Raw genomic sequence first — 23,201 nt, forward strand, 5'->3', positions numbered from 1 at the left:
AAGTATCAAAGGATTGGAAAACTGCTAATGTGACGCCCCCTATTCAAGAGAGAGGGAGGCAAAAAGTGGGTAACTCTAGGCCAATTAGCCTAACATCTATTGTTGGATTAGTATTGGAATCAATTATTGAGGATGCAATAACAGCACATTTGAAAAAATGTTATTTAATCAAGCAGAGTTAGCATGGATTTATGAAAGGGAAATTGTGTCTAACTAATTTGTTAGAGGTTTTCAAAGAAATCTCTACCAGAGTGGGTTGAGGGGAGCCAGCAGATGTGTTGTATTCGGACTTCCAGAAGGTATTCGACAAGGTACCTCTCAAAATGTTAAATCATAAAATAAGAACCCACAGTGTTTGAGGTAGTATACTGGCAAGAACAGGGACTTGGCCTATTGGTAGGAAACAGCGAGTGGGGATAAAAGTTGGTGATCTGTGACCGATGGGTTTTCACCAGGATCACTGTTGGGACCACAACTGTTTACAATACATTAATGACTTGGAGGAAGGAAGTGAATGTTCTGTAGCCAAGCTTGCAGACAACACAAAAGTCGGTGAAAAAGCAGGTTGTGAAAGGGGTACCAACAATTTACAAAGCTATTGATAGGTTAAGTAAATAGACAAAAAGTTGGCAAATTGGTGTATTAAGTAGGAAAATGTGAAGCTGTTCATTTGGAAGGGAGAACAAAGAAACGGAAGATTATTTAAATAGAGAAAAACTGCACAAAGCTGTAACACAAAGGGACATGGGATACTTGTACATGAAACACAGAAAGCTAGCACAGTGCACCAAGTAGTCAGGAAAGCTAATGGAATGTTGACCCTTGTTTAAGGGATTGAAGTACAGGAATTGGGAAGTCTTACTGCAACTGTACGTCTGGAGTACTGTGAGCAGTTTGATCTCCTTATTTAGAGAAAGATATAATTTATTTGGAGGCAGTTCAGAGAAGGTTTACTAGGATGAGCCCTGATATGGAGGGATTTTATTATGAGCAAAGACTAAACAAGTTGGAACTCTACTCACTGGAGTTTAGAAGAATGGGACGTGACCTCTTCGAAAAATATAGGATTCTTACGGGGTTTGACAAGGCAAAAGCTGAAAGAATGTTTCCCTTCATGGGAGAGTCTAGCACAGAGGGCATCATCTCAGATTAAAGGAGTCTCAATTTAAGACTGAGATGAAGAGGAATTTATTCTCTCAGGGGGTTGTGAGTGTTTGGAACTCATTGCCACAGAGAGCTGTGAGGACAGAGTCCTTATGTATATTTAAGACTGAGATAGATAGACTTTGATTAGTAGGGGATTCAAGGGTGATGTTGGCAGTGAAGTGGGTGTGGTAAATGATCCTATTGAACGGCGGAGCAGGCACGAGGGGCTGAATGGCCTACACCTGTTCCTATTTCTTATCATCTAATGAGTCAGTGGCTGCAGCTCTAACTCTGTTTATCTGCTTCTCCCTGAAGTTGTTGGCTATCTTCACTTTCAGTGTGAAAGGCAGAGAGTTGTGCGCAAGAGAGGTGGAATGAGCATGGAGAATAGATAGGAAACATTGAGAAGGAGAACTATGAGGAATGGGTGCAAAGGAGCAATAGATTGCAGTTGGGTGTGAGCATTGAATTCCGTGATTAGATTTAAGAAGGATGCTGGAGAGAAAGGAACAAGCAAGACAGATGGGGAGACCATTCACCTTGCTTGACATAATGAGGTCATTGATTCTTAATGGGCACTGAGTCAAATACTGGTGACCACACTGCTGCTGCTTAAAGCCCACAATCATTTCAGCCAAGTCTGATTTGTGAGGCTGGCAAAGTTCAGGGTCAAGATCAAGAACTTGGAATAGTAAGAGATGGCGGAGGAAGGAGGGTCTTATTTTGCCTGGACATTTGCTAGTTCATCTCAGCAAGAATTCCTGCAGTTATTCAGATACCTGTCAGAGTTCCTTTAAATGGAGCCTTTATTTACAAATCCAAAGGATGGTCCCAACCGCCAGCTTCCCTGATTGTTCATGGTACCTGCTAGTGCCATGACTCAATAAAGCCATTCCTGCAGGAAGTAACTCGAGAAAATTCTGCCCAAGGATCTGCACAGATGAGGTAGGGCACACATTTATATCACAATGAGGCTTAAAAGGTCTATTCAGCAACTGTCCACAGGAGAGAGTCATAGAGTCATAGAGATGCACAGCACAGAAACAGATCCTTCAGTCCAACTCGTCCATGCTGACCAACTATCCCAACCCAATCTAGTCCCATCTGACAGCACCCGGCCCACATCCCTCCAAGCCCTTCCTATTCATATACCAGATGCCTTTTAAATGTTGCAACTGTACCAGCCTCCACCACTTCCTCTGGCAGCTCATTCCATACACATACCACCCTCTGCATTGCCCCTTAGGTCTCTTTAATATCTTTCCCCTCTCACCCTAAACCTATGCCCTCTAGTTATGACTCCCTTTTAAGCACCAGGGAAAAGACTTTGTCTATTTATGCTATCCATGCCCCTCATGATTTTATAAACCTCTATAAAATCACCTCTCAGCCTCCGATGCCCCAGGGAAAACAGCTCCAGCCTGTTCAGCCTCTCCCTATAGCTCAAACCTTGTATCATCCTTGTAAATTTTTTCTGAACTGTTTCAAGTTTCACAACATCCTTCCAATAGGAAAGAGACCAGAATTGCACACAATATTCCAACAGTGGCCTAACCAATGTCCTGTGCAGCTGCAACATGACCACCCAACTCCTGTACTCAATACTCTGACCAATAAAGGAAATCATACCAAATGCTTTCTTCACCACCCTATCTACCTGCAACTTCACTTTCAAGAAGCCAGGAACCTGCACTCTGAGGTCTCTTTATTCAGCAACACTCCCTAGGCCCTTACTGTTAAGTATATAAGTTCTGCTGAGATTTGCTTTCCCAAAATGCAGCATCTCACATTTATTTAAATTAAACTCTATCTGCCACTTCTCAGCCCATTGGCCCATCTGATCAAGACCCTATTGTAATCTGAGGTAACCCTCTTCACTGTCCACTACACCTCCAATTTTGGTGTCATCTGCAAACTTACTAACTAGACCTCTTGCACGGACATCCAAATCCTTTATACAAATGACGAAAAGTAGTGGACCCCGCACCGATCCTTGTGGCACTCCACTGTCACAGGCCTCCAGTCTGAAAAACAACTCTCCACCATCACCCTCTGTCTTCTACCTTTGAGCCAGTTCTGTATCCAAATGGCTAGTTCTCCCTGTATTCCATGAGATCTAACTTTGCTAATCAGTCTCCCATGGAGAACCTTGTCAAATGCTTTACAAAAGTCCATATACATCACGTCCACCGCTCTGCCCTCATCATTCCTCTTTGTTACTTCTTCAAAAAACTCAATCAAGTTTGTGAGACATGATTTTCCACACACAAAGCCATGTTGACTATCCCTAATCAGTCCTTGCCTTTCCAAATACACGTACATTGTGTCCCTCAGGATTCCCTCCAACAACTTGCCCACCACCGACGTCAAGCTCACTATCTATAGTACCCTGGCTTGTCCTTATCACCTTTCTTAAAGAGTGGCACCACATTAGCCAACCTCCATCTTCCGGCACCTCACCTGTCCCTAACAGGAATATACTTTCTCTGGACTCTCGTTATCCCATTTCTGAAGGCTTCCCATTTTCCAGCCATCCCTTTACCTGCTAACATCTGCCCCAATCAGCTTTTGAAATTTCTTGCCTAATATCTTCAAAATTGGCCTGTCTCTAATTTAGAACTTCAACTTTTAGATCTGGTCTATCCTTTTCCATCACTATTTTAAAACTAATAAAATTATGGTCGCTGGCTCCAAAGTGCTCCCCCACTGACACCTCAGTCACCTGCCCTGCATTATTTCCCAAGAGTAGGTCACGTTTTGCACCTTCTCTAGTAGGTACATCCACATACCGAACCAGAAACGTTTCTTGTACACACTTAACAAATTCCTCTCCATCTGAACCCTTAACACTATGGCAGCCCCAGTTTATGTTTGGAACGTTAAAATCCCCTACCATAACCACCCTATTATTCTTACAGATAACTGAGATCTTCTTACAAATTTGTTTCTCAATTTCCCTCTGACTATTAGGGGATCTATAATACAATTCTAATAAGGTCGTTATTCCTTTCTTATTCCTCAGTTCCACCCAAATAACTTCCCTGGATGTATTTCTGGAAATATCTTCCCTCAGTACAGCTGTAATGCTATCCCTTGTCAAAAATGCCACTCCCCCTCCTCTCTTGCCTCACTTTCTGTCCTTTGCGTAGCATTTGTATCCTTGGACATTAAGCTGCCAGTCCTTTCCATCCCTGAGCCACATTTCTGTAATTGCTATGATATCCCAGTCCCATGTTCCTAACCATGCCCTGGGTTCATCTGCCTTCCCTGTTAGGCCTCTTACATTGAAATAAATGCAGTTTAATTTATCAGTCCTACCTTGTTCTCTGCTTTGTCCCTGCCTGCCCTGACTAGAAAGGAGAAGCTCATTTATTGCACATAACAAACCTGTTAAATCAGTATCAGAGCACATATTCATTTCAAGGTTAGTTACATGAAGTATCACAGATTAAATAAAACTCAAGGCTAAAAGAAAAATATGAGAGACAGAAACTTCCAGATTACATCCTGACACGTTAATTATTTTTATGCTGCTACTGTATATAAATGTACTGCATATGCAAGTATTTGAAATGCTCAACAGTTCAATTTTCATCTGAAGAAATGAAACAAATTGATATTTTTGTTATAGCATTTGGATCAAATCCAAATGTAGTTGCATTAGAAAAATTAATCTACATTTATTCCTTCATGTGCTATTAGGGTCGCTGGCCCCAAAGTGCTCCCCCAATGATACCTCAGTCACCTGAGAATTATTCAGTTTTACGTCTCTAATTCATTCAACCATTTGTTTTAATTTGTGGTTTTTACAATAATGTAAGGTATAGTGAGTTCAGTCTTTAAACTGGGAAAATGCATTTTATTTCAATTTTTTTTCCAACTGTTGTATGTCTTACTTCAGATTTTATTGCTCCTGAAACCAAGGTAACAATAGAAATTGGAAAAGTTACAGGTATTCCCAACCCCATCGACCCTCTGGATCATCCAGAATTTCCAGTTGTCAATAACAATTACTTTGTGACCTATGAGTTCTTGGAAAGTCCCAAAAGTGCTGACAAAGTAAATGAATTAAATGAACCAGGCAAAGAAGAAAACAAGGTGAGTGACAGACTGCTGCTTTGGAGGGACCAAACATCTCTTTCAATTTTCATCTGTTCTTTTTGAATTCTAGATAAGGTGTCCAGAAGAACAATTTGGTTCCCATCCACTGTCATATTCAAACGAGAGGGCATAGGTATAGAGTGAAAGGAGAAAGATTTAAAAGGGACGTAAGGGGCAACTTTTTGATGCAGAGTGGTGCGTGTATGGAATGAGCTGCCAGAGGAAGTGGTGGAGGCTGGTACAATTACAACATTTAAGAGGCATCTGGATGGGTAAATGAATAGGAAGGGTTTAAGAGGGATATGGCCAGGTGCTGGCAAATGGGACTAGATAATTTTAGGATATTTGGTCGGCATGGACGAGTTAGATTGAAGAGTTTGTTTCCATGCTGTACATCTTTATGACTCTGACTCTATATTGACTGAAGGTAATAATGGTCTTATATAAAATACTGAGAACGAAGAACTATATTAAATAAAACAAAAACAAAGATTGCTGGATATGCTCAGTAGGTCTGGTAGCATCTGTGGTGAGAAAGCAGAGTTAAATTTTCAAGATCCTTCTCGAAGTTTCAGCAATTTCTGGTTTTGTTTCAGACTTCCAGCAACCACAGCTCTTTGTTTTATAACTAGGTTGAATATATTGCAGTAAAAATTGTAATCTTGGTCAAATTTAGGACACTTTCTTGGCAAGATTCAATTAATTGTATGTATATCCCATTAATTTCTTGTTCTAGTAATGCAGATGTATACAGAAAAATTTTACAATTACATAGTACCTTTTATAATCTGAGTACCACTTAAACACTTTTGCCTTTAATTATTGTTGGAGGGAAACATGGAGGTATTCCTATGCATCCACTGTCCTTAGTCTTTTAGGTGATAAAAGTTCCACCCTCGTCAAGGGAATCTTGGTAAGTTGCTGCATTGCATTTTGAAATGTTACACATAGGTACTGCTGTGTGCTGGTTGAATGTTTAATGCAGAGGATAGGATCAAGTAATCAATTCGGCTGCTTTGCCTTGAATTGCATTTAGACTTTGGGAAGCCAGGAAATGACAGCAATCCCAGAATTGTCACAGAATTCCCAGCCTCTGACCTGCTGTTGTAGCTATGATTGTTACGTCACTCGTACAGGAATATTTCTGGATAGTGGTCACCATCAAGAGGGATTCTGTGTTATTAATGTCATTGAATAGTAAGGAGAAGTGGTCAGATTCTCTCTTGCTTGGAAATGGTTATTACCTTGTGTGGAATGAATTTTTATGTACCATTTATCAGCTCAAGCCTGAACATTGTCCAGCTCAGTCTTGCAGTATGTCGGCACACACACTGTTCCTGAGGATTTGTGAATGTTATTGAAAGTTGTGCAATCATCGGTTAACATCCCCACCCCTGACCTTATGGTGGAAGGATTGATGATGTAGCTGCATGTGGTTAGTCCTTGGATATTATGAGGAATTCCTGCAATGATGTCACTGATTGGAAATGATTGGCCTGTGACAAACAGGCCCATCTTACTTTGTACCAGATATGACTCCCTCCAGTGGAGAGATTTACCCATGATTCCCATTGGCTTCAGTTTTGTTTGGGCATCTTGATGCCACACTCAGTCAAATGATGCCTTGATGCCATTGCTTCACTTTTGGAATTCATGTTTCTGCCAAGACTGTAATGAGGTTTGGAATTGAATGACCCAGACAGAACACAATATGAGCATTGGTGAGCAGGTTACTCATAAATTAATGCTGCTTGCTTACATTGCGGATGACACTTACCATCACTTTTCCAATGATTGAGAGTTAACTATTGGTAATCTACTGAGTTGAGATTTGTCCTGTTTTTAATGGACTGAATATGCTTGAGCAATTTTCTATATTGTTGGCAGATGCCAGTTTTTAAATACATTTTGGCAGCCTTGGTTGCAAAAGGAGTGTTGGCCTTAGATACCACAAAAACTTCTTCATTAAATAGTACCTTCACAAGCTCCAAAATCTACTTGATCTCATCCTCGTCAATTTACCTTTCGCAGATGTATCAATTCGTGATTGTATCAATAGGAGTGACCACCACGCAGACTTGTGCAGACAAAATCCTGTTTTCACATTGAGGATACCCTCCATTGTGCTGGGTGGCATTACCACCAGCACACTTTGAAGAGATCTAATATTTCAAAACTGGGCATCCATGGCATGCTGTGGTCCCATCAATTTCAACTACAATTCTCATCTGGTATATCCCCCACTCAACCATTCCCATTGAGCCAGAGGATTAGCCCCAGTTCAATGAGGAATGTAGGAGGGCAAGCCAGAAGCAGCACTAGTCTTATCTAAAAATGAGATGTCAACCTGGTGAAGCTTCAGCACACAACTGCTTGCATTCTACAGCAGAAGCAGTGGGCATTAGATGAGGTGGAGTGACCTCACCACACACTGAAGCTTTCCAGCCCTGCAATATCTAGGCATGAATGATGGTGAACAATTGAACAGCTAAAAATGGGAGACGGCTCCACAATGGCCATTCTCAATGATAGGGGAAGCTCGATACATCAATGCAACAGTCAAGGCTGTAGAATTTACATCCATCTACAGCCAGAAGCGAATACTTCATCACGGCCTCCTCCAGAGGTCTCCATCATCACAGATACCAGTATCCGGCCAATTCAATTCACTCCACGTAATGCCAAGGAATGGCAGAAGGCACTGGATACTGTAAAGGTTATGGGCTCTGACAAATTCTGGCTGAAGACTTTTGCTCCAGAACCAACCACTCCTCTAGGCAGTGGAGTTAAAACATTAAAAAAAAAACAAAACTGAAATCCATGGACATCAGGGGGAAACCCTCCACTGGTTGGAGTCGTACCCAGTAAAAATGAAAATGTTGTGGTGTTGGAAGTCAGTCATCTCCGCTCCAGGACATCTCAAGTTAGTCAGGGCAGTGTCCTAGGCCCAAACATCTTCAGCTGCTTCACCAATGACATCCATCATGAGGTCAAGGTGGGGTAGTTCACTGATGATTCAGCACCATTGGGTACTCCTCAGAACTGAAGAAGTTTCTGTCCAAATCAGCATGAGCTGGACAACATCCAGACTTAGTGGCAAGTAATATTTGTGCCACAGATATCCCAAACAACAGTGAGCTCCAACAAGATAATCTAACCATTGTTCTGTGACTTTCAATATCATTATCATTACTGAATACCACACCATCAACATCCTAGGTGGTGATCATTGACCAGAAACTGAACTGGACTAGCCATATAAATGATGCAGCTACAAGAGCAGGTCAGAGGCTAGGAATCCTGCAGCTAGTAACTCACCATCTAAGTCTCCAAAGCCTGGCCCACCATCTAGAAGGCACAAGTCAGCAGTGTGATGGGATATTCTCCACTAGCCTGGAGGAGAGCATCTCTAGCATACTGAAAACCTGAGACTATCCAGGACAAAGTAGCTCAGATGAGTGGCATCCTATCCACCATTGGTGGCCATCCACTCTCTCCACCACTGCTCAATAGCAGCAGTATGAACAGGCCACAAGGTGTAATCCAGCAATTTTCCACAGCTCCTTGGACAGCAGCTTCGAAACCCACAACCTCTACCAACTGAAAGGACAAGGGCAGCAGGTACATGGGGAACACCATCATCTCCAAGTTCCCCTCCTAGTCACACATCATCCTGAATGGGAAATGCATCACTATGCGTTCAGAGTCACTGGATAAAAATGCTGGAACTCCTTTCCTCACAGCCTTGTGGATGTGCCAATGCCAAATGAACTGCAGTCGTTCAGGAAGCAGCTCACTAGCATTTTCTCCAGGGCAATTACTAATGTTCAATAAAGGTTGACCAGCCAGTACTACCCCCATCCCATGAGAAAATGAAAAGAAAGGCTCCAAACCATTCCTCCCTCCTTCAAATCTTCTCCCCTCTCCTCAAAAGAACCCTCTCATAGCCCCTTTGTTCTGACAAACTATAATCTTACCTCGTCTCCTTCATCCCAGTCCTTGAATATGTTATCAGCTCCCATACCTGCACTCACTTCTTTTGAATTCCTCCAATCAGTTTCCTCTCCCACTTAATATTCTAAACAATTCTTACTAAGGTCACCCTTGATGTCCTCATTTTCTGTGACAAATGTAAACTATCACAGCCCATTTTCCTCAATCTGTCTCCAGCATTTGATATATTTGACTCTGACATTGTGTTCCAATTAACCAATAGGCAGAACGATGCCTGTTTGCTGTTCCAGTCACAAACTCCATTCTCATGCCACCCCTCCATCCCTCTCCCTAGCAAGTGTCTGAAACTAAATCAAGCTGGTTGTAACCTTGGTGCTGAATAAGCTCTAAAATGAGCTTCCAACTAAAAGTCTGTACCATCACTAACAATTTCCATCTTTCTAACATCTTACAACATTGATATGATTGGTTTATTTCTGCTTAAACTCTCATCAGTGCCTTTTTTTAAATTCTAAATTTGCTATCTCACAAACTTGATTGAGTTTTTTGAAGAAGTAACAAAGAGGATTGATGAGGGCAGAGCAGTAGATGAGATCTATATGGACTTCAGTAAGGCGTTCGACAAGGTTCCCCATGGGAGACTGATTAGCAAGGTTAGGTCTCATGGAATACAGGGAGAACTAGCCATTTGGATACAGAACTGACTCAAAGGTAGAAGACAGAGGGTGGTGGTGGAGGGTTGTTTTTCAGACTGGAGGCCTGTGACCAGTGGAGTGCCACAAGGATCGGTGCTGGGTCCTCTACCTTTTGTTGTTTGGATGCAAGTGTAAGAGGTACAGTTAGTAAGTTTGCAGATGACACCAAAATTGGAGGTGTAGTGGACAGCGAAGAAGGTTACCTCAGATTACAACAGGATCTTGACCAGATGGGCCAATGGGCTGAGAAGTGGCAGATGGAGTTTAATTCAGATAACTACGAGGTGCTGCATTTTGGGAAAACAAATCTTAGCAGGACTTATACACTTAATGGTAAGGTCCTAAGGAGTGTTGCTGAACAAAGAAACCTTGGAGTGCAGGTTCATAGCTCCTTGAAAATGGAGTCGCAGGTAGATAGGATAGTGAAGAAGGCATTTGGTATGCTTTCCTTTCTTGGTAAGAGTAATGAGTACAGGAGTTGGGAGGTCATGTTGCGGCTGTACAGGACATTGGTTAGGCCACTGTTGGAATATTTCATGCAATTCTGGTCTCCTTCCTAGCGGAAAGATGTTGTGAAACCTGAAAGGGTTCAGAAAAGATTTACAAGGATGTTGCCAGAGTTGGAGGATTTGAACAGCCTGGGGCTGTTTTCCCTGGACCGTCGTAGGCTGAGGGGTGACCTTATAGAGGTTTACAAAATTATGAGGGGCATGGATAGGATAAATAGACAAAGTATTTTCCCTGGGGTCGGGGAATCCAGAATTAGAGGGCATAGGTTTAGGGTGAGAGGGGAAAGATATAAAAGAGACCTAAGGGGCAACGTTTTCACGCAGAGGGTGGTACGTGTATGGAATGAGCTGCCAGAGGACATGGTGGAGGCTGGTACAGTTGCAACATTTAAGAGGCATTTGGATGGGTATATGAATAGGAAGGGCTTGGAGGGATATGGGCCGGTGCTTGCAGGTGGGACTAGATTGGGTTGGGATATCTGGTCGGCATGGACGGGTTGGACCTAAGAGTCTGTTTCCATGCTGTACATCTCTATGACTCTATGACTCTAATTTCTGGCTTCCTATGATTCTATTTTCTCGAAACAAAAGGTCAATCTAAACGTTGTGACCAATAGCCCTAATTCCAGGCCAGCATTTATTTCCCAACCCTTAACCACACTCAGAGGGTGCTTAAGAGTCAACCACATTGTTGTAGCACTGGAATCACATGTAGGCCAGACCAGGCAAGGGTAGCAGTTTCCATCCTTAAAGGACATTACTGACCCAGATGCCAACAAACAGCAATGGTTTCATGGTCACCACTGAACTCTTATTTTGAGAATTTTAATTCCACCATCTGCCATGGCGGGATTTGAACCCAGGTCCCAGAACATTACTTGGGTCTCTGGATTAATAGCCCAGTAATAATACCATTCGACCATCACCTCCCTATTATGGTATGTAGAAAAAGGTATTTCCATCATTAAAATGCGTGTCAAATATTTCTTCATTTGTTTACAACATTTGACAAAATTCCCCCGAATTAATTCACATCATCATGTCACTCATGTCTGATGAAACCATTGTGGAAATGAAGCGCAAAAGGAGAGTTGCAAGCTGCCTGTTGATGAAGACAGGAACATTTTTGCCTCTTGAGTATGAAACATTTGAGACTCCTATTGGCTGCCATTGAATCTCAGTTTCCCCACAAAGAAAAATGATCTTGATTGAGATTATGGAACCAAAATCAAAAGTCTTTCGCTCAATTACGAGGGTGTGGTTCTGTTCGCCGAGCTGGAAGTTTTTGTTGCAAACGTTTTGTCCCCTGTCTAGGTGACATCCTCAGTGCTTGGGAGCCTCCTGTGAAGCGCTTCTGTGGTGTTTCCTCCGGCATTTATAGTGCCACTATAAATGCTGGAGGAAACACCACAGAAGCGCTTCACAGGAGGCTCCCAAGCACTGAGGATGTCACCTAGACAGGGGACGAAACGTTTGCAACAAAAACTTCCAGCTCGGCGAACAGAACCACAGCAACGAGCACCCGAGCTACAAATCTTCTCACAAACTTTGAACAATTACGGGGGTTTTAAAAATGCTTCAATGAGCAACAGCTTTCTACTTTGTATCTGAAGTATAAATAATTTCAAAAATGGAAATTTATTAACAATATATCTATTTCAAAAGACAGTACTAAAGAATGATGACCCAGACAGAAGAGTTGTAATTTGTGTTTACAGTGCATCTAGATGGTTAGCTTCTCCCTTTCATTTTCAAATTAATGTTAACATTTTTGTAAAATATTTTCCGTAGGATGTGGAACGTGAAAAGTCCTCCAATGCTAAATTAAGTGAGAAAGACTCACCTTCACCTCAAGCACTCCCTGATACAGTTCTTGATAATACTGGCATTAATAGTGCTCCCAGTGACAATGAGGAAAACTGGCGTGGTAAAATAAACCTTGTTATAATACAGAAAGATTTAATCCATGTCTTGGTGGTCATTTTATTTAAATATTGTACTTTGGTGTTATTTAAGGAATAGTGTCTTCGAAAAGCCAGAAAAGTTATGCATCGCTTGAGTCACTCAGGGAGCTGGCTGCAAATCAGGCAGGACCCTTCCACAACCCCTGCCCCAGTGCCCTGTCAACCCCACCCTGCACTTCTGTAATATTCAGCGTGATGATGAGTCAGCAATCTAATGTGATCACATCATTTTTCCAACATTACAGTAGGTGTGCGGGTGGTGGAATTGGAAGCCAAACTTCATTTTTTAGCAGCAAATGACAAACAATTGACCTTCGTTGAAAATCCAATTCAAACCCAATATTGCCCGCTCCATTCTTTTGTTAGGCACACAAGAAAACCTCTTGCAATAAGTTGCCCCAGTATGAGGCGATGGCACAAAGGCAGATAAAATAGGCCTCCAACTGGGACCATGGCTACTCAAGGCACTGGCATCTCCTGGTGAAGCTGGCGCCTGATGGATGCTGTTAGATTTTTGTTTTTAAGGTGCTTTAACAAATAAAAAGAATGAGAGGGCTAGGAGAGGGTCTCTAAATTATTGTTAGTCTGATTCACAGCCTAACCCTCTCCTTCCAGATGTCCAAAATTAAACATCTATTTACTGCTGAGCCCCCACGTTGCCAGGGCTGGTTGGCCTCTGTCCGGTACACTGTCGGATATTTGACTTATGTTGAGATGGTGGGTGCAAGAACAAACAGGCCACTCACTTCCTGTTCCACCTCCCTCACCTGCCAGAAATTGTAAAATCCAGACCATTGCTGTCACCTTTTAGTACAAAGCTGCAAAGCTTGTTTATAAGGAACTGTCGCATGACAACTGTAGCATATAAACAGTCTGTTCAACCCATCCAATTCACGCCAACATTCAACTCTTCTTGAGTCTCTTTACACCCTGCCATATCCAGTGCTGTCAGCATTCCTCTTTATTCCTTTTCTTGTTATATGTTTATCCAGCTTCACTTTCAATGTAGTAACTTTGTGATGAATTATGTATTTAAATTGACAGAAATTTACAGTGCAGACGGCCATTTGATCCATAGTGTCTGTACTGGCAATGTTACAGATTTTCTTTTCTCAAAAGCCAAGTTATGGTTCAGCCTTTGCATACTCTTGTTTTTTGTTCTATGTGTATTAAAATTTAAGCTAGTTAAAACTCACACAACACCAGGTTATAGTCCAACAGGTTTATTTGGAAGTGTAAGCTTTCAGAGCATGCTCCTTCGTCAGGTAGCCAGCTAAGCTACCTTGGCTTAGGTAGGACCCAAGTTAAAAAGTAGAATCTCAGAAGTAGTAGTCTCAAGTCTGCTACAAGTGCCACATGCTAGTCAGATTAGAAATAAAACAATAAGCAGGATTAATGCGCGGCTTGAGAGATGGTGCAGGAGGGAGGGGTTCAGATTTTTGGGACATTGGGACCAGTTCTGGGGGAGGTGGGACTATTACAAACTGGATGGTCTATGCCTGGGCCAGACTGGAACCAAAATCCTAGGGGGTGTTTTTGCTAACGCTGTTGGGGAGGGTTTAAACTAATGTGGCAGGGGGATGGGAACCAAATGAGGAGGTTAGTGGACAGTAAGGAGGTAGTAACTAAAGCCTGTAAGGAACTAGATAATGAGGTCAGCTTGACTAAGGGAAAGAGTAGGCAGGGAGTGGATGATGAATGCAAAGGGACAGGTGGTCTGAGGTGCATTTGTTTTATTGTGAGAAGTGTAGTAGGTAAGGCAGATGAATTTAGGGCTTGGATTGGTACCTGGGAGTATGATCTTATTGCTATTACTGAGACTTGGTTGAGGGAAGGGTATGATTTGCATATAAATATCCCAGGATATAGATGCTTCAGGCAGGATAGAGTAGGTGGTAAAAAGGGTGGAAGAGTTGCATTACTGTTCAGAGACGATATCACAGCTGTACTGGAGGAGGATACTATGGAGGACTTGAGCAGCGAGGCCATATGGACAGAGCTCAGAAATAGGAACAGAGTTGGGGCCTCCCAACAGTGAGCATGAAATAGAGGTACAAATATGTAGACAGATTATGAAAGGATGTAGGAGTAACAGGATGGTGGTGATAGGAGATTTTAATTTTCTCAACATTGACTGGGATTCACTTAGCGTTAGAGGTCTAAATGGAGTAGAATTTGTAAGGAGCATCCAGGAGGGTTTTATAGAGCAGTATGTAAATAGTCCAATTCAGGAAGGGGCCATACTGGACTTGGTGTTGGGGAATGAGCCCGACCATGTGGTTGAAGTTTCAATAGGGGATTACTTTGGGAATAGTGATCACAATTCCATAAGTTTTAGAATATTCATGGACAAAGACAAAGAGTGATCCTAAAGGAAGAGTGCTAAATTGAGGGAAGGCCAACTGTAGCAAAATTTGGCAGGAGCTGGGTAATATGGATTGGGAGCAGCTGTTTGAAGGTAAATTCACATTTGATGTGTGGGAGGCTTTTAAAGAGAGGTTGATTAGAGTGCAAGACAGACATGTCCCTGTGAAAATGAGGGATATAAATGGCAAGATTAGGGAACCATGGATGACAGGTGAAATTGTGAGACTAGCTAAGAGGAAAAAGGAAGCATACATAAGATCTTGGTGCCTGAAAACAGATGATGTTTTGGAAGAATATCAGGAAAATAGGACCAATCTGAAACGAGGAATTAAGAGGGCTAAGACGGGTCACAAAATATCTTCAGCAAACAGGATTAAGGAAAATCCCATAGCCTTTTTTTTATATATAAAGAGCAAGAGGATAACTAGAGAAAGGACAAAGGAGGAAAGTTATGCTGGGATCAGAGAAAATGGTTAAGATTCTTAATGTGTACTGTGCATCAGTATTCACTGAGGAGAGGGACATGACGGATGTTGAGGTTAGGGACAGATGTTTGATTACACTAGGTCAAGTCGGCATAAGGAGGGAGGATGTGTTAGGTACTCTAAAAGGCATTTAGGTGGCCAAGTCCCCAGGTCCGGATGGGATCTATCCCAGGTTACTTAGGAAGCAAGAGAGGAAATAAATGGGTACTTAACAGATATCTTTGCAGCATCCTTGAACGGGATCGAGGTCCTGGAGGACTGGAGAATTGATAATTTTGTCCCCTTGTTTAAGAAAAGTGGCAGGGATAATCCATACAATTATAGACTGGTGAACCTGACATCAGTGATAGGGAAGCTGCTGGAGAAGATACTGAGAAATAGGATCTATTTACATTTGGAAGAAAATGGGCTTATCAATGATAGGCAATAAGGTTTTGTATAGGGAAGGTCATGTCTTGCCAACTTAATAGAATTCTTTGAGGAAGTGACAAAGTTGATAGATGGGGGAAGGGCTATAAATGTCATATATATGGACTTCAGAAAGGTGTTTGATAAAGTTCCCTATGGTAGGCTGATGGAGAAAATGAAGTCGCATGGGGTCCAGGGTGTACGAGCTAGATGGATAGAGAACTGGCTGGGCAGCAGGAGAGAGAGAGTAGTAATGGAAGGGAGTTTCTCAAAATGGAGAACTGTCACTAGTGGTGTTCCACAGGGATCTGTGGTGGGACCACTGTTGCCTGTGATATACATAAATGATCTGGAGGAAGGTAGGTGGTCTGATTAACAAGTTTGCAGATGACACTAAGATTGGTGGAGTAGCAGAAAGTGAAGAGGACGATCAGAGAATGCAGCAAAATATAGATAGATTAGGGAGTTGGGCAGAGAAATGGCAGATGGAGTTTAATCTGGGAAAAATGTAAGGTGATGCATTTTGGAAGATCCAATTCAAGAGCGAACTATATGGTAAATGGAAAAGACCTGGGGAAAATTGATATAAAAAGAGATCTGGGTGTTCAGGTCCATTGTACCCTGAAGGAGGCAATGCAGGTCGATAGAGTGGTCAAGAAGGCATATGGCATGCTTTCCTCCATTGGACGGGATATTGAGTACAAGAATTGGCAGGTCATGTTACAGTTGTGCAGGACATTTGTTCGGCGACATTTGGAATACTGCGTACAGTTCTGGTTGCCATATTACCAGAAGAATGTGGATGTTTTGGAGAGGGTGCAGAGGTGGTTCACCAGGATGTTGCCTGGTATGGAGGGCAGTAGCTATGAAGAGAAAAGGATTATTTTCATTAGAAAGATAGAAATTGAGGGGGAGCCTGATTGATGTCGACAAAGTCATGGGAGGTATAGACTGGGTGGATAGCAAGAAGCTTTTTCCTAGAGTGGGGGACTCAATTACTAGGGGTCATGAGTTCAAGATGAGGGGAAAATGTTTAAGGGTGACATGTATGGAAAGTTCTTTATGCAGAGGCTGGTGGATGCCTGGAAATGTGTTGCCAGTGGGGGTGACAGAAGTGGGCATGATAGTGTCATTTAAGCTGTATCTAGACAGATACATGAATGAGCAGGGAACAGAGGGATACAGATCCTTAGAAAATAGGCGACAGTTTTAGATAGAGGACTCTAGATTGGCGCAGGCTTGGTGGGGAGGGGTGGGGGGGGGAGGGGGGGGGGGGGCGGTGAAGGGCCTGTTCCTGTGCTGTAATTTTCTTTGTTCTTTGTAGAAGAAAGCTAAATTGGGTTCTGACTGAAGTTTTTAAAATCATGAGGGGTTTGGGTAGAAAAAGTGATTCTGCCTGTAAAAGGATCAAGAATAAAAGGGCACAAATTTGAAGTGATTCTTTTAAAAAAACAAATGTGATGTGAGAAAAAAACATTTTTTGCACAACATTATGCACATTATGCACAGAGTGTTGCTGAACAAAGAGACCTTGGAGTGCAGGTTCATAGCTCCTTGAAAGTGGAGTCGCAGGTACATAAGATAGTGAAGAAGGCATTTGGTATGCTTTCCTTTATTGGTCAGAGTATTGGGTACAGGAGTCGGGAGGTCATGTTGCGGCTGTACAGGACATTGGCTAGACCACTGTTGGAATATTCCGTGCAATTCTGGTCTCCTTCCTATTGGAAAGATGTTGTGAAACATGAAAGGGTTCAGAAAAGATTTACAAGGATGTTGCCAGGCTTGGAGGATTTGAGCTATAGGGAGAGTCTGAACAGGCTGGGGCTGTTTTCCCTGAAGCATTGGAGGCTGAGGGGTGACCTTATAGAATTTTACAAAATTATGAGGGGCAAGGATAGGATAAATAGACAAAGTCTTTTCCCTGGGTTGAGGGAGTCCAGAACGAGAGGGCATAGATTTAGGGTGAGAGGGGAAAGATATAAAAGAGATCTAAGGGGCAACCTTTTCTCTCAGAGGGTGGTACATGTATGGAATGAGCTGCCTGAGGATGTGGTGGAGGCTGGTATACAATTGCAACATTTAAGAGGCATCTGGATGGGTATATGAATAGGAAGGGTTCAGAGGGCTATGGGCCAGGTGTTGGCAGGTGGTCGGCATGAATGGGTTGGACCGAAGAGTCTGTTTCCATGCTGTACATCTCTGTGACTCTATGACTCTATAAGTGGTTTGGGTGTGGAATGTGCAGCCTGAAAGTGAGGTGCAGCCAGGTCCAGTTGACACATTCAAGAGTATATTGGATGGTTGTTTAAATAAAAATCATATGCAAGAGTAAACTGTAGGGCTATGGCATTAATTTGTGATGCTGATTTGGAAGCTGGTGCAGATACATGGGCTGAATGGCCTCTTCTTACATCATTACTTTTCCATGGTTCTGTGAGATGATCCCAGCTGATGGTATTCCGGGACATGTCAGATCCTGGAATGAAATCTGGCTTGACAGATCATATACTTTCTGTTTAGTTAATTGGTGTACACAGTTCTCTAGGTATTAAAAATGTCTTATATTAGTTCAACATTGCTTTCTTTCTCTTATATTTTTACTAATAAAGCCCAGAAAACTATGGGTTTTATTAATTGCTCATATGCCCAGGTCCTACTCCTCCTCCACCCCCTATAAATTGTACCCCTTATGTTATACTGTGTGTCCATGTTCTTCTTATCGAAAGATAGCACCTCACATTTCTTTGCACTGAACTTCATCTACCCTCCAACAAATGGTTTCTGCTCTTTCAAAGGTCTACACTTTTTCCTCACAGGTTACAAGTTTCATATTTCCCCAAACTGTGAAATTGTCCCCAATACAAAGGCCTACATCATAACAAATGCCAGGAAAAGCAATTCTTTCCCTGAGAGAACTCCACTGCAAGTTTTTGTCCAGCCTGAAAAATATCCATTAACCATTACACTCTGTTGCCTATCCCTCAGTCAATTTTATATCCATATTGCTACTGCCCCTTTTATAGCATGAGCTATAACTTTTCTCAGAAGTCTGTCGTGTGACAGTATATTGAATATCCATGAACCTCAACAGCGATCCCTCATCAACCCTGTCTGTCATCCTTTCAACAAACTTTCCAGCAAGTTAGTCAAACACAATTTCCCCTTTAGAAGACCATGCTGGCTCTTCCTAAACAATCCAATGCTCTTTCTTTGTGACAATTAACTCTATCTTGATATCATCCAGAATCCCTCCCATCCCATCACATCAATCTATCTTTTTCTATCTATTCTCTTCAAATGTCATCCATTTTTAGTTGTCTACTCTCTTCTGGTATTGAGCTTTACCTTGTAATTTTTCCTTCCTTGTTCATCTCAAATGATGTTGATCTACTGCCAATGGCTGATGCCCAACACTAATTTCTACAATTCTATTGTGCAAGGCGATAGGAAACAAGATTCTACAGAAAGGAAAATGAACCACAATTTTTTTTTAATTGATTTTTTTTCTCTTCAGTATTCCCTCACAAGGTACCTCAAAAACCATGGGGAGATCCTATAGTATACAACTATATCAAGGTTCATACTGTGAAAGACTTATATGCTCTTAAGCAATTGCTACAAAATGGTCTGACAGTAACTGTAATAGAAGAAAAGGTAGGCTTTTTGATTATCAGCTTATAATTCTGTTATGATCACAAAATTTGGAACATTGTTTTACAATCTATTTTGATTTCTGCAAACATAATCAAAGAGTGAAAAGGCATGGTAGCTCAATATGCACCAAGGTTGATATGAAAGCATGTTGGATAGACATAAAGAGTTTGCAAGATAGAAGTAGATTGAGTGAGTGGAGTCAAAACTGACAGTTGAAGTATAATGCTGGAAAATCAGAAGTTGCTCATTTTAGCAGCAAGAATGAAAATTCTGATTGGTCACAGCATTGCCATAGCGTTGAAGCAGAAGTTGTCCAATCAGAATCTATCAACCTTGTCTGAGAATTAAGATTGACAGTTAATTTCTCCATGCCAGTGGTGGCCCAACCAATCAGCACCCCTTCTCACCCTTTTTGCAAAATGTTCAAGTCTGTTTCTCATGTTCTAGTTCCGATATGGAACTAGAACATATGGACAAGATGAAAAGCTTCAACTTCTAATCTCCTTTGAACAATATATATTTGTAAAACATTAAAATCTTGTGTTGTTTTCATAACTACTGCATTTCATTCTCTTTAAATATTATGTGTTTGCTTGGTATGCTCTAACACCTCTGACTGAACATTTGTTAAATAATCATTTTATTTTGAGGATTAAAGTCTTGTATATTCTCATAGATCCTGTCATGGCCTATCGAGACAGAAGATGACAAAATCCCAGAAGCTTCCATGAAAGAGAAGGTCCAAGGTCCTGGAAAGGTGGTAGTAATAAATGCAGAAAACTGTAGTATGCACTGCAGAGAAAATTAAAGGGTGCTCTTATACCTCACAGTAGGTGTCATATCTTAGAGAAGATCACCTACTCCTTCAGTCCTTCCCATTAACACATTTTGCTAAAAGTTTTTCTCATTTAGAAATCCTCCAAATATTGGTAAACATTGCTCTTTCATGCCTTTAATTTGGGACACAATATTTAAGTTATTTTGAATGTAGTCAGAGATATCAGTTGCAGACTCACTGGTATCAGATCAATAGGTTTTATGCCAACCTAAAATGGCCAATCATTAAATAGCGAGGTACAAATGTTTTTTGTTTCTTGATGTTTGCAAATATTGATTTAACTATAATGTATCTTTTGCTCTCTGGAGGAATTAGGGAGACAAAGGCAGTGCTAAAAATGCAAAAGGGCAAGACAGCACAAAGGAAAAGAGGAAATCACCTGCTTCATTTCGAAGTGATCCACCCATTCGGAAAATACTAGGAAGTTACCATATGGATTTGTACTCCATTGTAACAGGAAATCATAACTACCAGACGGTTTGTGATTTAGGAGTTCCCAAGATTGAGGAAAAACTCAAGTCCCCAACACCAGAGATAAAGGTAATCTACAAATATGGACAACTTAAGTAACAGGTAGAACAGGATAGTGAAGAAGGCGTTTGGTACGCTTCCCTTTATTAGTCGGTGCATTGAGTATAGGTGTTGGGAGATCATGTTGCAGCTGTACAGGAAATTGGTTAGGCCACTTTTGGAATATTGCATTCAGTTCTGGTCTCCCTGCTATGGGAAAGATGTTGTTAAACTTAAAAGGATTCAGAAAAGATATACAGGGATGTTGCTAGGGTTGGAGGGTTTGAGCTATAAGGAGAAGCTGAATAACTTGAGGCTATTTTCCCTGCAATGTCGGAGGTTGAGGGGCAACCTTATAGATGCTTATAAAATCATGAAAGGCATAGGTAAGATAAAATACCAAGGTCTTTTCCCCAGAGTAGGGGAGTCCAAAACTAGAGGACATAGGTTCAAGATGAGAGGGGAAAGATTTTAAAGGGACCTAAGGGGGAACTTTTTTACACAGAGGATGGTGCATGTATGGAATAAGCTGCCATAGAAGGTGGTGGAGGTAAAAACAATGACTGCAGATGCTGGAAACCAGATTCTGGATCAGTAGTGCTGGAAGAGCACAGCAATTCAGGCAGCATCCGAGGACAGGCAAAATCGACGTTTCGGGCAAAAGCCCTTCATCAGGAATAAAGGCAGAGAGCCTGAAGCGTGCAGAGATAATCTAGAGGAGGGTGGGGGTGGGGAGAGAGTGGCATAGAGTACAATAGGTCAGTGGGGAAGGAGATGAAGGTGATAGGTCAGGGAGGAGAGGGTGGAGTGGATAGGTGGAAAAGGAGCTGGGCAGGTCGGACAAGTCCGGACAGGTCAGGGGATCGAGTTGCTGGAGGTTAGAAGCTAGGATGAGGTGGGGGAAGGGGAAATGAGGAAACTGTTGAAATCCACATTGATGCCCTGGGGTTGAAGTGTTCCGAGGCGGAAGATGAGGCGTTCTTCCTCCAGGCGTCTGGTGGTGAGGGAGCGGCGGTGGAGGAGGCCCAGCACCTCCATATCCTCGGCAGAGTGGGAGGGGGAGTTGAAATGTTGAGTCACTGGGCGATTTGGTTGATTGGTGCGGGTGTCTCGGAGATGTTCCCTAAAGCGCTCTGCTAGGAGGTGCCCAGTCTCCCCAATGTAGAGGAGACCGCATCGGGAGCAACGGATACAATAGATGATATTAGTGGATGTGCAGGTAAAACTTTGATGGATGTGGAAAGCTCCTTTGGGGCCTTGGATAGAGGTGAGGGAGGAGGTGTGGGCGCAGGTTTTACAGTTCCTGCGGTGGCAGGGGAAAGTGCCAGGATGGGAGGGTGGGTTGTAGGGGGGCGTGGACCTGACCAGGTAGTCACGGAGGGAACGGTCTTTGCGGAAGGCGGAGAGGGGTGGGGAGGGAAATATATCCCTGGTGGTGGGGTCTGTTTGGAGGTGGCGGAAATGTCGGCGGATGATTTGGTTTATGCGAAGGTTGGTAGGGTGGAAGGTGAGCACCACGGGCGTTCTGTCCTTGTTGCGGTTGGAGGGGTTGGGTCTGAGGGCGGAGGTGCGGGATGTGGATGAGATGCGTTGGAGGGCATCTTTAACCACGTGGGAAGGGAAATTGCGGTCTCTAAAGAAGGAGGCCATCTGGTGTGTTCTATGGTGGAACCGCTCCTCCTGGGAGCAGATACGGCGGAGGCGGAGGAATTGGGAATACGGGATGGCATTTTTGCAAGAGGTATGGTGGGAAGAGGTGTAATCCAGGTAGCTGTGGGAGTCGGTGGGTTTGTAGAAGATGTCAGTGTCAAGTCGGTCGTCACTGATGGAGATGGAGAGGTCCAGGAAGGGGAGGGAGGTGTCAGAAACGGAAGTCTTCCCGGCCCCCAACGCCTCATCTTCACCATGGATATCCAATCCCTCTACACCTCCATCCGCCATGACCACGGCCTCCAAGCCCTCCGTTTTTTCCTCTCCAGACGTTCCCAACAGTACCCCTCCACCGACACTCTCATTCGTTTGGCCGAACTGGTCCTCACCCTTAACAATTTCTCCTTTGAATCCTCCCATTTCCTCCAGACCAAAGGGGTAGCCATGGGCACACGTATGGGCCCCAGCTATGCCTGTCTCTTTGTTGGCTACGTAGAGCAGTTGATCTTCCGTAATTACACCGGCACCACTCCCCACCTCTTCCTCCGCTACATTGATGACTGCATTGGCGCCACCTCGTGCTCCCGCGAGGAGGTTGAGCAATTCATCAACTTCACCAACACATTCCACCCTGACCTTAAATTTACCTGGACCATCTCTGACACCTCCCTCCCCTTCCTGGACCTCTCCATCTCCATCAGTGACGACCGACTTGACACTGACATCTTCTACAAACCCACCGACTCCCACAGCTACCTGGATTACACCTCTTCCCACCCTACCTCTTGCAAAAATGCCATCCCGTATTCCCAATTCCTCCGCCTCCGCCGTATCTGCTCCCAGGAGGAGCGGTTCCACCATAGAACACACCAGATGGCCTCCTTCTTTAGAGACCGCAATTTCCCTTCCCACGTGGTTAA

At 42.9% G+C, this 23,201-nt stretch overlaps 1 protein-coding gene across 2 annotated transcripts in view; it reads left to right on the forward strand.

Moving 5' to 3' along the window:
• Positions 1-23,201, forward strand: part of LOC122562469 (leucine-rich repeat-containing protein 43-like) — a 47,987-nt gene that overhangs the window by 19,685 nt on the left and 5,101 nt on the right. The window contains exons 6-10 of one of the 2 annotated variants that reach the window (XM_088000310.1): positions 5,048-5,244; positions 12,197-12,332; positions 19,144-19,283; positions 19,960-20,040; positions 20,437-20,661. In XM_088000310.1, coding sequence (XP_087856436.1) covers positions 5,048-5,244; positions 12,197-12,332; positions 19,144-19,283; positions 19,960-20,040; positions 20,437-20,661 — 779 coding nt within the window. The remainder of the gene's footprint in view (positions 1-5,047; positions 5,245-12,196; positions 12,333-19,143; positions 19,284-19,959; positions 20,041-20,436; positions 20,662-23,201) is intronic. The other variant, XM_043715309.2, reaches the window with a different exon arrangement.

The sequence above is a fragment of the Chiloscyllium plagiosum genome, unplaced genomic scaffold (genome assembly GCF_037043375.1).
Source record: "Chiloscyllium plagiosum isolate Xiang-an unplaced genomic scaffold, Cpla_swu_hap1 HiC_scaffold_24, whole genome shotgun sequence".
In the NCBI taxonomy this organism is placed as follows: Eukaryota; Metazoa; Chordata; class Chondrichthyes; order Orectolobiformes; family Hemiscylliidae; genus Chiloscyllium; species Chiloscyllium plagiosum.